The sequence below is a fragment of the Podarcis liolepis genome (genome assembly GCF_965112155.1).
Source record: "Podarcis liolepis genome assembly, chromosome: 2".
In the NCBI taxonomy this organism is placed as follows: Eukaryota; Metazoa; Chordata; class Lepidosauria; order Squamata; family Lacertidae; genus Podarcis; species Podarcis liolepis.
Window position 1 is genome coordinate 60,112,283 of NC_139555.1, and position 17,964 is coordinate 60,130,246.

At 42.0% G+C, this 17,964-nt stretch overlaps 1 protein-coding gene across 2 annotated transcripts in view; it reads left to right on the forward strand.

The window, feature by feature from the left end:
• SPOCK1 (SPARC (osteonectin), cwcv and kazal like domains proteoglycan 1) overlaps nucleotides 1-17,964 on the forward strand; it is a 394,124-nt gene that overhangs the window by 306,198 nt on the left and 69,962 nt on the right. For both annotated transcript variants that reach the window (XM_083488164.1, XM_083488163.1), the window contains exon 6: nucleotides 12,436-12,550. In XM_083488164.1, the coding sequence (XP_083344290.1) occupies nucleotides 12,436-12,550 (115 nt within the window). The remainder of the gene's footprint in view (nucleotides 1-12,435; nucleotides 12,551-17,964) is intronic.

Below are 17,964 nucleotides of genomic sequence, written 5' to 3' on the forward strand. Positions count from 1 at the left end.
GAGTGTGCTTCTGGGGGTGAAGCCAAATTGCTGCGTTAGCAGCACCAAAGTGACTTCCTCAGGGTGCAAGCCTAGGCAGTGTGTATGGAGATCTTGGGCTGCCCAAATGCCCCACTGATGTTGTCCAAATGAAAGTGTATAGGTATAGGTATTATACCTATGTATTAACTAAACTATCACCCTTGACTTTATTTGCCTATTATTGGTTCCATCAATGGCAGACAATATTGTATGGGAGTGTAGGGCTCAGTAGTACAGTGAATACTTTCCATGCAGAGGAAGGACAGTTCAGTCTAGCATCACAATTTTTAAGAAAGCATATTGTGGTAGCAGGGGTAACAAACCTTGGTCTGACATCTTGGAGAATTAGTAGCTGCTAGAATCAACATTACTTGCTAAGAAACCTGACTTATCTATTCTACCCTTGTCCAAAAACATAGCTTACTTTACTAACACCTCTGGGTAAAAAGTTGACCCCTTAGAAATAGCTTGTTCTCACTAATTGGAAAATGATCTCATGACTTGCACCTGTGCTGAGTCTTCAGCAACAATGGCAGTTAACTAATCAAAAGATACCTCAGCTGTGGGACAGAAGGCTCTCTCTAAAGTTTTGGAAGGTTACAGCTTGCTTGTACCTTGATTGGGTAGGAAGGCTTAGCTCAGTACCTAGGCCAAACTTTTTCTTTTCTTGTCTGGTGCCTCACACTTTGATTTCTGACACCTCTGGCTATGTTTCTGTGTGGTCCGTTGCTCTGAATGGTTTATATTAGAGCCGGGTAAGTTATCTTTATTGGTTTTTACTCAGTTTTGGTATTAACAAATGTACTCCTAACTATTTCTGTTTTCTCACTGGTACACAGTTTCTTTTTATGCTGCTTTTAAAAAATCATTTTAAATCCATATCTTCAACTCTTGTGTATTTTCTCAGTGAAAGCCTTGGCGCTGAGTCCAATTATCTTGGCCTCTTGGTCAAACTGCTACTGTGGAGCTTTTGTGGGCCTGAGGCTCAAGGACAGGAAGCCTGGTTTTTAGTTTTGGTAGCTGTGAATCTCAGCTGACATCTGGTAACATCTGGGAGCCTCCTGGCCCAAACTGTGTTTTACCTTGCAGGGTTGATTCTTGATTCTGGTTACCTGGCAAATGAACAAGGGCTGGTTCCCAGGGTTTGGGGACCCCAGTAACCACACACACACACACACTGCCTTTAAAGAGTATGATCTACACAGGCTTTTGCCTTGGAGAAACCAAACTGGTAATTAGAAATGTTAAAATAGACCACAGTCCGATAATAGCAAAGGAGTTTAAAGCAATATTTACCGTATTTTTTGCTCTATAAGACTCACTTTTTCCCTTCTAAAAATTAAGGGGAAATGTGTGCGCGTCTTATGGAGCGAATGCAGGCTGCGCAGCTATCCCAGAAGCCAGAACAGCAAGAGGGATTGCTGCTTTCACTGCACAGTGGTCCCTCTTGCTTTTCTGGCTTCTGAGATTAAGAATATTTTTTTCCTTGTTTTCCTCCTCCAAAAACTAGGTGCGTCTTGTGGTCTGGTGCGTCTTATGGAGCGAAAAATACGGTAAATGAAAGAAACCAAGTGCACTAGTTACCCATTATATAGTAATCAGTATGTTGGGAAAGAGAATAAGTACTCACATGTGAAAGTAGCAGAAGGCAGATTATTAGTCAGTTATATTATACAACCCACAGGAATCTGGTATGTGTTTTCAAGCAGGAAACATTGGCCCTTGTGTACATTCATTCTGCCTGAGGAAGTACCAAAAAATCATAAATAACAAAAGGGCATTTCTCTTCCTTAGAAGTGTGAGTTATGAGGTACAATTGCTGTTCACCTTTCACTGCTTGTTGAAAACTTATCCATTCACTCAAGCCTTTGTGTGGACTGATGCGATACATGTTTTAGAAATTGACTACTGCTGCTTGTTAATGAAATACAGTTGGCTGCCAGTTGTGCAAATATTTAGTTGAGTCCAGCCATTATGTTTTGTGTTTGTAAGGAGTCTTTGCCATCTTTTGTGTGGTTGCTTTTCAGTTATTTATAGCGTGTTATCATGTCCCCCTCAGTCCTCTTCTCTCATAAAAGGACTGTTGCCCACATTAAATGTTTTGTTTGCAGGTCATCCCAATGAAAAAAAAAAACCCTGCTGAAAACTGAGAGGATGAGGGAAAATGTGATCAAAATGGTGAGCTGTTGCTCTCCTGCACAATGCTTGAGAGTGTGGTCAGACATTTGTATTACTGCGCTTTTGATCCCTGGCCTTCAAGCTGATAAAATCTAGCAGGAGGAGGTTGACTGGATGGATCCAGAATGGGTTCATGCCTTGCTATGGGAGGGAGTTTTGCCTACCACCTTGAAAGAGGTAGTGCAAACTCTCGTAAAGTGGTCCTCCATGGATCTGACGGTTTTAGAAAACTGCCAGCCAATCTCTAATACTCTATTACTGAGCAAAGTTATTGAGAGGGTGGTGACCAGCCAGCTGCAGGTATGCCAGGAGGAAGTAGAGTATCTGGACCTATTTCAGTTTGGTCTTAGGTCTATTTTTGGCACTGAAACAGCATTGGTTGCCCTTTGCCAGCATATAGATGGGGAAGTACAACCCTGTTGGTTCTCCTTAATTGCTCCATGTGTTTTCATACCATTGACCATGGCATCGTTCTGGACCATGCCCAGCTGGGACAGCAGCTGTTCCACTTTGCGCACCTGCCCAGGGACCTGGTCCCTGCAGTACTCTCTGCAGTCCTCTTCACTTCTGTAGCAGCAGCAGTCCTCCAAGTGGGGGAGACAGCAGTCCCCCCAAGAGCCGCAGCAGCAGGAGTCTCTGGGTGGGGAAGTTGGCAGTCATCACCCCCAACAGCCACCACAGCAGCAGGAGGAGGAGTTGTCTCTGGGATGGCAGTCCCCACCAAGGGGTTGCAGGGTCAGGTAGATGGAATCCAGGGCAGGCAGGCTTTATAACGCTGCCCCAGGAGCTGGACCATGACCAGCTGGGGCAGCAGCTGCTCCCACTTTGCCTGCCTGCCCAGGGACCTAGTCCCTGCAGTACTGTCTGCAATCCTTTTCACTTCTGTAGCAGCAGGAAGGGTAGCATTTTAATGATGTGAAGAGAGCTGATGTGTGAATTGATTTAACGTTCCCCAAATGTGATGGCAATAGCATGTTAGTCTATATAGCCTCCTTCTGAAGAGGCTGCCTGGCCCTGAATCAGTTTAATGCTTTGGTTAAAAAGCTTTATTAAGTACCTGCTGGATTTTTAAAATCTCCTTTGGACTGGCATATCCTTGCTGTTACTGTGCACACATTTTTATCATAAAACCAATGTGATTAACTGAACTTCTGAACATTTCTGCTTCTCCCAGAATGAGCTGATCCTCCAGCTATTGCTCAGGACAATTTATTTGGCATTAAAATAGCATTTTATGCTTGAGCAATCCATCTGCTGGGCCCAAAATTAGCTGATTCTGCTAGGTATAGATGAGCAGTTTTATAGCACTCCATGATTACATACTTGGTTTTCAGCCCTGCTGAAACTAGAACAACTGGATGTTTCAACCAGTCTGTCAATTGTGGGTCTACATGCCCCCGCAATCACTAATGTAACAGAAGCCTGCAGAAATCCAGGCTTTCTTGTGAAATCAGGAGAGCACTTAAGGACATATATAGGAAACAATAAACAGTGCTCTCTAGGTTAAGTTAATGCCAAGCTCACAAAATTCAAATAGATTGCTGTTCAGACTAAAAACTACAGAGGGGAACAACTTAAATCACAACAAAACAATAGGTCCTACAGTTCAAAACTCTGTGAGATTGTTTGATTTTCTTTTACCTCATCACATGTTAAAACTAGAAAGTGTATTCCCAGAGAGTAAGGGGAAATTTCCATTCACCGCTAAGCCCACAACCTTTGTTTCTACCAAAAAAAGCAGGGGTGATATAAGGAAAACAGTAATTATTGTTGGTTCTGCACATTTCATAGCTGATAACCAGAAGTGTAGAGACTGTTGCAAAAGTGTTTAATCGTCCATTTATAACTGGAGTTGCAAGCATTCTGTTTGGAAACCACCATCCATTTCTTTGTGGTAGTTTGCGTGATCCTGTGTCAGATTTCTGACCATAGCCAGAAGTGTAACAGGTTCAAGAGCTGTTGCTCCAGTTTCTCTCTGGGCCATCTTACTGTTACAAATAACAACTTTGGAAGTGGCGCTGGCTTGATTCTAAGAGTTCCTTAGCTCATCCATACACAGATGGCTGGTGGCAGCACAGGAAAACATGGCATTGGGAAAGGCAAGAGGCAAGAGTGGGCTTGTTCAAGAGCTGCAGTCACAGCCACAGCTTCTCACAGGTGCCATCAAGGCGGCAGCAGTAGAGCAAGTCAGGAGGTGGACTTCTCCAGATTTGTTTCTAGGAAGACTGCCTAGAGCCTTGCTCAGTCGACATTTCCATGGGGAGGATGGTGATAGTCAGGACCATGCACTCTGGCTCTGAACTCTTTGTAGAAGGTATATGCAAATTGGTTCTGTACACAGTGTCAGCCTGTACACACAAAGGCTTTGTGAAGAAGTTCAGTTAAATTTGTAGAGGTCAGATCAGCAGACATGATTCACTAACACATTTTCATTATCAATTGTCATATGAAAATGTGTTTGTGTCTGTATATAGATATACACAGATGTGTACCTGTGCACACCCACTCACACCCACTGCTGATCTGGTTAGGTATGTGCTAGTTGTGATAAGCCACCCCAGAAATTCAAAGCCTGGAAACGCTCTGCTCCAAGGCTTCTCCTGTCTTGCTGAAATCCAATTCCGTAAGTCATTTCCACCATCACCACCCCCTACTTTTCCTCCATCTGCCCTGGAGACAGCATCTGTGAATCTATCAGCAGCCTATTTTAGGCAACAAGAAAGGCCATGACAATATGGTCACCTGCTGCCTCTTATTTGGTAGTGACAGCAATGCCCACACAGGTGTCCATGCCTCCAAGGGACCCATTCCTACAGATATTTTGGTGACTTCGGGGGGCGGGGCGGTTAGCGGAAATGTCTTCCCACCTAAAAAATGCATGCAGTTCATTGCCAAAGGATGTCTTTTGTCAATATGTACTGAGTCTCCTTTATGTGGAAGCTTTCCTAATGTATACTGTTTTCCTAGCTGCTTAAGAATTGCTAGACTGCAGTGTAAATATGCACTGAGAGGGGAGTTTTTAATGTGTATTCGTTTACACAACAGTCAATAATGGTCTTTCATGTCAATTTACATTTAGATGCTAGTAAAACTGGTATTTCTGACCTAATCAGCTGTAAAATCTGCTTCAAAGAGGCAAATAACATCCACTTTAGAAAGCAAATTTAACACCCGCATTTCCCAGATGGCTAAATACATATTTACACAATAGACTGTGAATGTTAATTAGGGGGTCTTGGCCAGACCACCATTGCCAGATTTAATGCCTATTAATATTAATGGCAGTGGTGCATATTCACCTAGAGAACAGTGTTCTTAATTAGAACAGTGACAATTCCAGCCCAATGGAGTTCCCTGGCTGAATGCTCCTTTAGTTACATGGATGTAAATCTAGTTTAATATATTTAATAAATGGGAATAGAATGCAGCATTTGGAAGACTTGTGCATATTTATTATTCATTGTTTACTCAATAATAAGTCTTTGAAGCTCTTTACATAATATAGCTAAAATACATTAAAATGCTAAAAACATATACATTGCAGTTAAAGCAGCATGCTGGCCACCTCAAACCTGAGTTCAGAAACAGCAATAAATAAATAAAGAACTATATAACATGTGAAACATTTGTCAGTACTTTAAATAATGCATCATTCTCATGTTTTAAAAAGTAGTCTTCACAAGTTCAAGTGGTAAACTTGACATGGCGAAAAACAGTACAGCAATTATAAAGAAACATTTCCCATTTGCAAGAGAGTGTTAAAAAAAATCAGTGTTTTTAATTTCTGCGTTATTTTTTAAAAAACAAGGAAACCGCATTGTTTCTTGCAGCTATGTATTCCATGGCATCTTCCCCAGCCCCATTTAAGCCAGAAACATCAGAAGAGAAAGATTTATAATGGAAACATCGATAGAACTCTAGCAGACAGTGCTCAAATACATGTAAACAAAATCTCTTTCTAAAAGGGATGTCTGAATTCCAATTGATTCTAATTATCTGCTAAGAGACACAGAAAAGAAGGAAAGATTAGGGGAGGATGACAAACATCTCTATCCTGTAGTTTCAAAATTTCACAGCTTTTTCATGTAGCAGATGAGTAAAAGAAAGAATTTTTTTAAAAAAATCATTAGTGTTTGCTGCTGATATATTAAGCACACAGAAAGAAGCTAATATATTGAAAGGAAACATTCTTTTGTGAGATTTAAATAAGACATATGCTATAAAACACAAGCATGTTGTAGAACATTTTTAGTTTGAGGTTTGAAGCTGTGTTATTCTTGGCGTGCCATTTAGGAAGATGGTGAGAAACTTAAATAATATTGAATTGAAATCCTACACTATGGTTTCAAAGGATTGACAGCCTTTATTGATCATGCTCAGCAATCTTCTGGGTAACCCTAAGACATGAAAACGTAGACAAGGGAAAGTATAAAATTCAAATTTGACCCCATGGGCCTAGAGACATTATCAAGAGAGGGAAAGACTAATCTGAATTCACATTCAAAGGAAGCAGCTACTGGCTTCTTTTGGAGATGATGGCAGTCCGCTGGGGTCCTACAAAAGAGAGAAATATAAAATAGCGAGGAATAAATGTTTATGGTGTTACTTTATATTTCCCTTGAAATGTGAATATTTATGCAAAATGCATTGCTGTAGGTTTTCTGCAAATGAAAATTAAATCATCACACATGTAAGGTGGAAGAATCTCAGGGGCCCACTTTAGCCAAAATACACTCTCTAACAACTTGCCACGCAGACTCAACTGTTAAACCTAGCACCAGAATTTTCAAGGGCTGATTTCTGTCATGTTCTCCCACCCCACATGTATTTTATTGTATCAATGTATATTTGGCAGCAAATACAGCAGATGATTTCCTCTTGTAGTAAAATGGTTTTGGAACACTTTGGTCTTTGGGGATCACTGTGAACAAATGTAGCTTAAAGCAGTATTGCATTTATCCATTGAAATGTGCCATAGGAGAAGTACGGCATCATTATGGAACTTCAGACAAAGACGTGTTAGCTATCACACTGGTATGAGGTCTATGGCTAGCTGTTTCTGTTTCTGTTCAAACATTGCCGTGAGTTCTATTGGAAAGAACAAGAATTATTCTGCCCGTTTTCTTCTCAAGTTGTAAAACAGGGGTTGTCAACATTTTGGGGCCATTGGGCACCTTGAAACCACAGAATCTGTCAACTGGCATCAGACATACCCTGCAACCAGGCACACACAGACTCATTGCAATAAAACTCCCAGACATGCACTTATTGCAACCACTGAAATACGCACACACACACTGCAACTACACATACACTAACTCCCCCTCCCCCAGCAGTGGTGTGGATATTTTCATTCCCCCCCCCCAAAAAAAAAACACATAATGGGCATAGGATGATCTTCCTGGAGAGGGCAGGTGCGAAAGGGGGAATTACCGTCTTTTTCCATCTATAAGATGCCCCCTATTTTAAGAAAATGGGGGGAGATGGCCTAGAGTATAAGGTAAAGGTAAAGGTACCCCTGCCCATATGGGCCAGTCTTGACAGACTCTAGGGTTGTGCGCCCATCTCACTTAAGAGGCCGGGGGCCAGCGCTGTCCGGAGACACTTCCGGGTCACGTGGCCAGCGTGACAAAGCTGCATCTGGCGAGCCAGCGCAGCACACGGAAACGCCGTTTACCTTCCCGCCAGTAAGCGGTCCCTATTTATCTACTTGCACCCGGGGGTGCTTTCGAACTGCTAGGTTGGCAGGCGCTGGGACCGAACGATGGGAGCGCACCCCGCCGCGGGGATTCGCACCACCAACCTTTCGATCGGCAAGCCCTAGGCCCCAGTCGAACAATCTGGTTGGCCGTGGGGCGTGGCCGGGGATCTCCCTCTTGTTCCTCCTTCCCCGGATCTGCTTAATGCTTAGGTCTCTAAAACCTGGTTCATGGGAGGGGAGGTTGTGACCATCACCTGCCCCTCCTCTTTAAGGGTATTCTGTTAAAGGGATCCGGGGGTGCAGATGTCATCCGAAGCACGGGTATGGGGAGGGCCATGCCATGACTCCAACGGGGACCCTGGGGGAGCTCTCAGTTGATGTACATCAACAGGGCTTCCTCTACTGGTGGTTGACCCTTACTGGACTACCTTTATGGCAGGCAGGAATCGGATATAGTCAGTTCAATTCTAGTGCCTAAGCCAATACCACTCCCATTCTGTAGCCAATAAAGGTGTGGCCTTCATTAGCCCATTAACCTAAAATACTGGTGTCCATGTCTTTTATTACTCAACAAATGGGGGAGGGCTCGGGGCCTTGACACACAATTCTCCTCCATGCACACTGCTACAGCAATTGGACTTGAAAAGGGGAAACATCAGTGGCAGACTTTGGGCTCTCAAATTTCAGCAGCATCCTATGCGGCACTAAAATTTGTCCCTCTTGCTCCCTTCTACAGCGTTCTTGTGGCACCCCCTGCAGTGAGGTGCCCAGTGCCACTACATCATCCTAAAACTACCTCTGAAACCATTATAATATTTTTCTCAAGTCTAATTACAGAGGGGAGGAGTGAAGGGGGGGAATTCAACCGGGGCGGGAGAGTTCATCCTTCCCTCGCTGAAATTTCTCCTCCTTTGATGCAATTAGTCTTGAATAAGACCGTTATATATTGGCTCATGTTTATATCCTTCCCACAAAAGTTTTGTTTTTATCCTGACCTTTTATATCTTTTTTCTTGTTTTCTCTCCCCCCCCCCCCCGAATGTCTTTGTCTTCCTCTTAAAATGCCTTGAGTAGCTTTGTTATTTTTAACATTCAAATATCCTTCTTCTTGTGAGTGGATTCCAGCATACCCCGTGATGTCCACTTTAGGGTAGTTGCGTGTGGTTCTGTTGTAGCCACACTTGTCAGAACCATGCAGGCAAGCAAAATATCACAAAGTATCTCCTGAACAAAGCCTCAAGCAGATAGCTGGCTGTGTCAGTGAATTTTCTAAATCTGAAGGACAGAATATCATAGGGAGTATGCAATCACCAGGGTCTTCTGAAGTTCAGAAAGCGCCCAGGAGATAATGTCATTGGTACAAAACGTTGTCAGAAGATAATGGTCTCCTGCTGCTAGATTAAAGCCTGGGAAGACTGAGCCCTCTTAGCAAAACTACACACAAGCAGAAGCAAGCTACTGATGGTATTTTCAAAGTAGGAGGCATTTATCTTGTAACAACATCCTATTCCATTCACTCTGCTCTTTTGTTGTGGCAGAATAGAAAAGAACTGTGTCGTTGTTCAGAATATGCCTTGCTGCTTTCTGATTGGTTCATCTTGCTTTCCAACCTTGCCATGATTCTTGGGCTGCTGTCCTAAGCATGCTTAAATGGATGCTTAAACCCCAATTTAAATCAATAAGGCTGCATCCTTAAACACATGTACTAAGGAGTAAGCCTGACTGAACACAATAGGACTGACTTCTGAGTATACCTATATGGGATTGCACTGTTATTACTGTCTTCCAAGCATTTTAATACTCTACCTTTCTATTTGCAAACACAAATTTATTTCATGTGAGGAACTCAATTCCTCTGAATATGATAAAACAAAAGGCATCTCTCAAACATATATCCTCTGCTCAGCTGAATTTTATTATCGAGAATGTGTAAATACAAACAACCAAATACCACTGCTTGAAAAGGAATAGCACTGGTGGTACTTTAGTTATTTACAGACTAAATAGGCAGGGCATAGTTGAGTTTGGCAAGGGGTGTTTTTTATATCCAATATCTCCACCTTACACCAAATATTTCAGCTCAGTGCTGATCTGTGCCCTAATCAATCAGCCATGCTCAAGAGTAGATTATTGTTATGCTTTATATACCGTTTTAACTTTCAGGAGCATTCGGTACTAAATCTTCAGTATGCTGCGTTGAAACACTGGATCACTGATGAGCTCTCTTCCAGTGTCACCAGTCTGTAAAAATAACATGTTGTAACCTTTTAAATTTTGCACAAAAAGGAATATCCCATGACTCTCCTCAATGGAATCATCACACCTATTTATGTATTCCATAAGATTTATACTCTGCTTGTGTTCCTTTCTTTTAAAAAATAAAAATAAAACAGTAAAAATCCATAAAAACAACTCTGTAAATCATTCAAAACAATTTATAGGATCAGAAATTGACTTCATTCTTTTTTTAAAAAAAATCAAACCAGAGCAATAACTAACAGCACAACCCTATGCATATTAGCTTGAGGTAAGCCACACTGAACACCGTGGAACTTATTTCTGAGTAAACATAGGATTGAGTTGTAATAATCTAAGCCTGAAATCCTATGCATACTTGCCTAGGAATAAGTTTCATTTAACTCCTTAGGACTACTTCAGAATGGATATGCATAGGATTGTGTTGTTAGACTCAATTTGGATTATCTTCCAAGTAAGGCAGTATTTTTTATTACCACAAACTGGATTACACTTTGAAGATATGGATAGTAGAAGTACAGTGTTTCTGCTCATGAAGGAGTCCTAATGCTGTTATGTTAGGCTCAGACCAAGTCTTCCTCTACTTTTGTTCTAATCATCATCCTGACTTATTCATTGCCCCCAATCTTCAGTTTTTATATTAGGCTTGTTGTGTTAGGTCAAGACGATTGGCTAGCATGTGTTTTGTTTTGGTTTTTGCCTAATAGTATAACCTGTTAGTGGCTTTTATAAAAAGGGCTTTTTTGCCACATATGTTAGTCAGAGTGCCTTTTGCATATGCTCAGCATAAACCTGTTGTGAGGGAAGATTAAGTGGAAGGTGTTGAATGGAATGTTGGATGAAGTGAGAGTGAGTGACAGGCATATTTGGGTCGGTTAAGAAATTATACTTTGTGGGTGTGAGAAAGCCATAAAAAGGACTGGGGGAAAGGAGAAGAGAGATATATAACAGTGTATTTTGTTTCAATTTATTTATTTTATTTTAGGGTTTGTTGTTAAGGGTTAATGCATTCCATCAGTATAATGAAAAATCAGGAGGCAGTAGGTTCTACAATTTTTTTAGTTTAAAAATGTCTCAACAAATAGATTTGAAACTTGCCAGTACAAGAAACGAAGATTTGAGGACTCTCAGTTACAAATTTGGGGTAGAAAATATAAGAAATGGCTTATTCTGAATGAGTTAAAGGGTGTTTTTCTTCTACAGAATTTGCCGGGGTTGTTCTCCATAAAGATTTCTTCCCGTGCACTGTGTGCTTTGGAAAATGGGCTGCTGATTTAGGTCAAAAGGAAAGCCTAGTATTTGCTTTCACCTATGAGTTCTGTAATATTAATTGTTATTAAAAATGCTTTTTCCTGGCCAATGTTAGTCAATGGACCTGTTATTCCATTGTTGCTAAGCAGCAGTTTTGGGCCAATCTTAGCCTCTGAAGTACAAGATTCTCATAGAATAGGCCTCACTCTTGAAGAGCTTACAGGTCAGGTCAGCCAAGAGGTGAGATGTTAGGTGTGAAAGGACAGGGAGAAGAAATCACAAGAGATGAGTAAAAATAGTTTGCGAGGCATGGAGGAAGAGGAAATGTCTTTAAGGTGCACAGTGGTGGGATTTCTAACAGGCAGCTTAAAGGCCCTGAGGAGTCTTCACAAAAAAAGGAAAAGATTTAGGTGGTAACACTGTGCTGTATCTGCTGAATTTCTTTGTTCTCCATTCTAACTTTTAAAGACCAGCCTTACCAGTGCTGGCCACCACCCACCCTGCAAATTCAGGCCTTCTCCTGCACCTTCAATAACTATAGAATGTGCAGAAATTGGCTAGAGTGGTTGTAGGGCATGGACACCAACATTGTACTAATTGCACTTGTAACGCAAAGGTTGTGGTGAAGATGGAACTAACTACAGAACTATAGAATACCATACCATATCAATCTTGCCTAAATTACACACCTGCAGCTTAGCAGTTGTAATTTCCTGACATTTTGGAGCTTGTGTAAAGATGGAAAGCCCTTAACACAACATATTAAAGCAAAATATTTTTCGTTTATTGAACAAACACTCAAAACTGGAATTCTGCCATACCATGAAGAGAGAGAAGGAATACCAGTGAAGTACAGTGATTGGCCAGGCACATGGATATTCTTTGGGAGATAAGCTCTTTAGGAAACAACTGCCACCTCAAAGGTCCTAACTATTTGGCAATGTGTAATTTCTCTCTCTTCCTCCCCCCCCTCCACAATTGTTTTACCTGAAATGAAAGGCCCTTGTTTTGTTTCTGTTGCAATTACAGTGCAAGTTGGAGTTTCATGCATGCACATCTGGCAAAAACATTGCAGCTCGCTGTGAAGGGCCTTGCCCATGCCTTCCAGGACAGGAAAGTCTAAAGCACAAGGCCGAGAAAACTGGTGAGTTGATCTGTTGACTTTGATATGAAATGTCTTTCTAATTGCTTTTGCTGTTGGTATGCTGTCCGGTCCAATCCATATTTACTCTGAAGAGAGATCCACTGAGTTTGGTGAGACTTATTATCAAGCATATGGCTGTTGGATTGCAATCTATGTGGTGGCAATAGAATTACAAGTCCTGGGGCTCTTTTGTTATGACTTGTGAAGAACGTGGAAAAGGCCTCTAGCCCAAGCATTCTGGAATCCTAGATGAGTGATTTCCAAATCCTGAATGGGTCACTGGAGCCTTGCAGTTGAATTAAAATGCTACTGCAAGTTCATGTGAAGGGTAGTGCATCAGAAGAAGGTGGCAGGAATGTGTGTAACAGCTTCGTCAGTGTGGGAACCAGGGGTTGGGCTGTGGAGAGAAAAAATGCAACTTCCTATTGGTAGAACCCTCTGCAGAAATTTTCTGACTTTTTTAGAGCATTTGTCTTTGACTGGTGTTTTGGGACATGCTATGCAGCGAAATCCTATACATGTCTAGAAGAAAGTCCTATTAAGTTCAATGTGGAGCTTACTCTCACATAAGTTCTGTAGTATAAGATTGCAGTCTGAAAGTGGGTTGCAGCACTATCACCAAGCAAATAAATGTTTGAAAATTAGGAAGTGGGTGACCAAATACATGTTTCAGCTAAAGGCAGCCCCTGAGTCTACTAAGGGTTAGGACTACTGTTCTGCATGAGTTCTAAGAACACTTCTTGTTTCTCAAACATTCAGTGTTTCTCACTTTGCGAGACGCCATCAACAGGTGTGTTAAAAAATGCTAACTGGGCAATCAGCAGAGTGGCTAGCCCAGAGACCATTGCAGCATTCCCAGCTAGTGGAATAGAAGAAAACAGAGGGTCCATGTCTATCCTAAGCCTTCACTTATTGCCACCTCCACCAATGGCTTCTGGTTTTCCTCTCTCATGTCACTAATGAGCCCAGTGAGGACACATGCCAACCCTGTTTAGGTTTCCGAATCATTAACATGATGAGGGTTTGTGAGGATGAGCACACTGGCGAATGACCTCTCATTGCCCCTTTGCCCTACATTAGTTCAAAGAATAACTTCTGGGTAGGGAGATTTTTCGACTCATGTAGGTTCCTTGTGTGATTCAGAACCCTGATTTTCCAAGATTCTAAATTGCGCCCTGAAAATTGTAGAAAAGCAACCTATATCTAAAAGGATATCTTTATTGTATTTTTTATTGTTTTTTAGACCCAAGGAAGATGCTATTATGCTGCAGCATTTAATTTGGCTGCTCCTCTTAAAGAATGCATCATTATTTCCCCTGCTCACCACATTTTATCAAATTTTGAGAAAGCATTTTCCATAGTATGGTCACCCAATATTACACATGTGTTTAGTAATCCCCGATGTGGCTGGGATGGTTTTGGAAAAAAACTCACTGATAAATTGCCACATTTTTATTTTCTTTTTTTCTTCTCTTAAACAAATACACATGCACACCCATTGCCTCACATTATCTGCTCTCTCTATGCCCTTTCACATGCCCTTATCAGAGGCTGTATCATATTAATAAATCTCCAGTGACATTTTAAGCTCACAATTTCATTCACATAACAGAATAAATTCTAATAACCGTTAGGTTGATAAATGCAATTTGACAGGATGTACGTATTCAGCAGAGCAAGCTTTTGTTTTGCTTGAATCTCTGATTAGTTAATTCTGCTGTGCAGAGCACATTGTGATGTGTTCACTCTCTTTCTGGAAACACAACTTCTCAAGTGACTGAGACAATAATTATTTTGGAGTTGATTCTCTTAATGACCATCCTGTATGTTACTCTCACAATTAGTGCATGTGTGTAACTGATCTACCCATTTTTCCAATCACTGTACTGCTCTCTTATGTGGCCTGTGGCCAATGCAGGTGTCAAAATCCACACCCACCATGTTTTCCAGGTACTTGAAGGAGGACAACCCTATGCAGTCCAGTTCTAAGATTAGTGGTAGAAATGAGGGCCTTCTTTCCACTCCCACTACAACCAATGTGTTCTGTGGATGCACCGATGCCTGTCAATAATTGAAGTTATGGCCTAGTAATATTCCAAGACTGGGTCCTGCCTCTTTCTTGCCAATCACAATACAAGGGTGTTGCTTATCTCAGCCATCTCACAAAGGTGTCAGGTTTTCTTCTTCTGGCAACCAAGGTAGGCAGCAATAACCAGAAGCAGATTTGCTAGTGGGATGAAGCTACAGCAATAGCCTCCCAGCAGCACTGTTGTGGCTCCCTACCAGAATGGAGATGGTGAAACAGTGAGTGGCACCAATCCAACACTCCTACCACTATGCTCACACAGCCCCAACCTCAGTTCTGCCTCGCTCTCCCTTCTTCCAGTAAGCAACAGCAATGCCACTGCTATGAGGCTTTTTCTCCTGCTACACCCACCTCTTGCAATGGAGGTGCCCACACAGATCAATATTGCTGCCTCTGCTGGCTAGGGAAAGCAGATGGCTGCTTCTTTTGAATAACTAAGAACTGTGGCAGTAAGAACTGTAACGAGCATCCTTATCTTTGAGAAGGGCCAGAAGGGCTCAGTGATGGAGTATCTGCTTTGCGTGCAGAGTGTCCCATATTAAATCTATGGCATCCATAGATAAAGCTGGGAAACACAACTGCCTGAAACACTGTAGAACCACTGTCAGTCAGTGCAGACAATATTGAGCTAGATGGTGTTATGGAAAAGGAGCAATGCAGCCGCGAGCTGCAGCTGGCTGGAAAGGCAAACAGGATGTGAATGTTGGGGACTGTACCGTGGGAACAAAGGGGCAGTCTATTCACTGTGCTGAGCACCGGATGTTAGCTCAGAGTGTCATTTGACCTGTACAGGAAGTACAGGAGGTGGAGTTTATCTCTCTGCTGTTGGTGTCTGAAGAGAGCAGACGCGTTTCTCTGTAATGCTGCAAAGACAGAAATAAAGACATGTAAATACATTTCTGTCTATCTCTTTCCCCTCCCTGGGGGGGGAGCAGGGAAGAGTGGTGTGTTCTCCTCGCGCACGAGGAGGATCGCCGATAGTGACCTAGCCTGTATCCTGCCGGGAACGCAGACAGGGAGGTCAACAAGGAGATCAAGCCGGGTGCCTGGAGAGTGGCCAGTTCCTCTGATAAGGCTTGATATCCGACAGATGGACCAATGGTCTGCTCATGGAGGATATATTTCTCTGGCCAAAACTGCTGAGATAAAAAAAAAACTTGATGAGGTTACTGTCGGTGGTTGTGCAATTCCTGCATCTCTAACATTGCCTTTGAGACCTAGCCCCTGCCCACTCGCAGTATCTCCCTGATCACACCCACCCACCCACTTATGCACAGAATATTTTATAATGTCTCTCCCTATAAAGCTAGCAATTTGGTGTCCTGCCTGCAGTTCTGTTATGTAATTAGCATGGTCCAGTTTGTGCTGAGGTAATGTAAATAGAAAGTCTCTCAGAGATTAATTTATTTTCTCAATAAGAGTGTCAGGTACAAAATTCCTTTAACTGAAATTTGCTGACAGGTGATGCAGTATTTCCATCACTTATGAGAAGCTGAATTTGTGAAATCTATTCAGACATGACCATATTGCTAAGCAGAAATAAAAGAAGGCAGTGCTGAAACTGGTGCTTCAATAGAGGGATGTTAGTGGGAAACTACTGAACAGAATTACAGTGCCAGAGTTCTGAGCAAAATGGAAGCATGCCTCACCAAACTGCTGCATAAGCTTTCTTAATCCATTTATATGAGTTAAATATATGTAATTTTAAACTTCTAATTTCCAGGCTTCCACTTTGTTCCGCATATGTTCACTTAGTTGAGCACAATTATGATTCTAAGTTAAAGGTATAAAGAAACATTTTATCTCCAGGGTGCTATTAGATTAGTCTTAAAAAAACAAAACCAAAAAATGTGAATGAAAAACACAGAGAGCAGTATCGGTGTGGCTTACCTGAGGTGGGATCTCAGATGATATTATTGGAAAATGTTTGCAATTTAAGCAACCACCATCTTACAGATCTTTCCCTTCTACTCAAAATTCTATTGTGCAATTTTATCCAGCCCATGTGGCTTCTTAATTCATGTGTTTTTCTAGTGGCAAGAGATCCCACTATAGGAAAGCAGCTAACACAACTCCCAGCAAGGCAAATGGGGCCTGACAGGTGTGCTTTGAAATAAAACATTGCTTTTAGTAACTTAGAGCATCTCCATGGAGCCTCAGATCAGAGAATCAGAGCTTCAAACTTAGGGTTGCAAAACAGCCTGATGGCCACCTTCCCATGGCCGCAGGCCACTGGGGCAGCAACAGAGGCAAAAGTGGGCATAGGAAAGAATGTGAATCCTACCTTTGTACAGTAGGCTAGTTTCTATACACACTTACATACCCTTCTGTGTCCTCCAATCAGTCAAGCACATTCCACTTTCACCTTGATGGGAGGTCAGTGGCTCTGGTGGGAAGTGGCAGCTGGATTTGGCATCCTTATTTAGAATCTGAACGGATCCACCATCGCAACTTGTGGTATGGCACCTTGGCCATACCAAGTCTAGTGCTGATGGTGCTGCAGAGCTGGCAAGGACACCATGAACCTGACATGGAACACCTGGGACCCACAAGTGCTTCCTGTTGCATGCCAAGGGGTGACAGGAATGGAGAAACAGGACCTTGGACAGTGCCATTGCAGTACTTACTGCTAACATTTGATGTGTGGTGCAGGAAATTTGGTGTAGCTCATTCATTTAGTCTGCAGCTTTCCTGGGAGTAAGGAAACCAGTATGCCCTGTATGAGACAAGATTATATAGCACTGGCCTGATTTAGCTGCAGAGACCCATACTATGAATGATTTGATTGGAGCTAAATTTGTAAAAATTATGCTGCACATCTTTCATGGGTCTCTTTCAGGATCTATTTTGCAAGCCCCATTGAGTTGAATGGAAGTGTATTAGCTGCAGTGCCTGATTGATTACAGTTCTGGTCTGAAGAAGGGTAAACTGGACTAATAATTTCTTTAATAATAGCTCCCTGTTAACATCAGCACCCAGTATCACTAAGGCATTCACATCATAATAATCATTTCATTTGAATTATAAGATGGTAAGAAGGAAAATTAAAGGACGATTTGTCACCGTAATGATATATGCTCTCTGCATTGTCTGGTATTCTGCAGTAAAATCTTTGAAGAGACAAGCAAATTGTATTCTTTGGTCCCTGTGTTTTGAAAATTGGATTTTGCTCAGTTCTCCAAGAAGCAAAACCCTCATAGTGATGCTGTATTACAAATGGCATATTTTTAAAGTGAAAGCAAATGTTTAATCCACATTCTCTGCCTGCCTGCCTGCCTGCTTGTGGCACACAAACTTTGAAGTTCATCAAAACATGGGATCTGTGCTT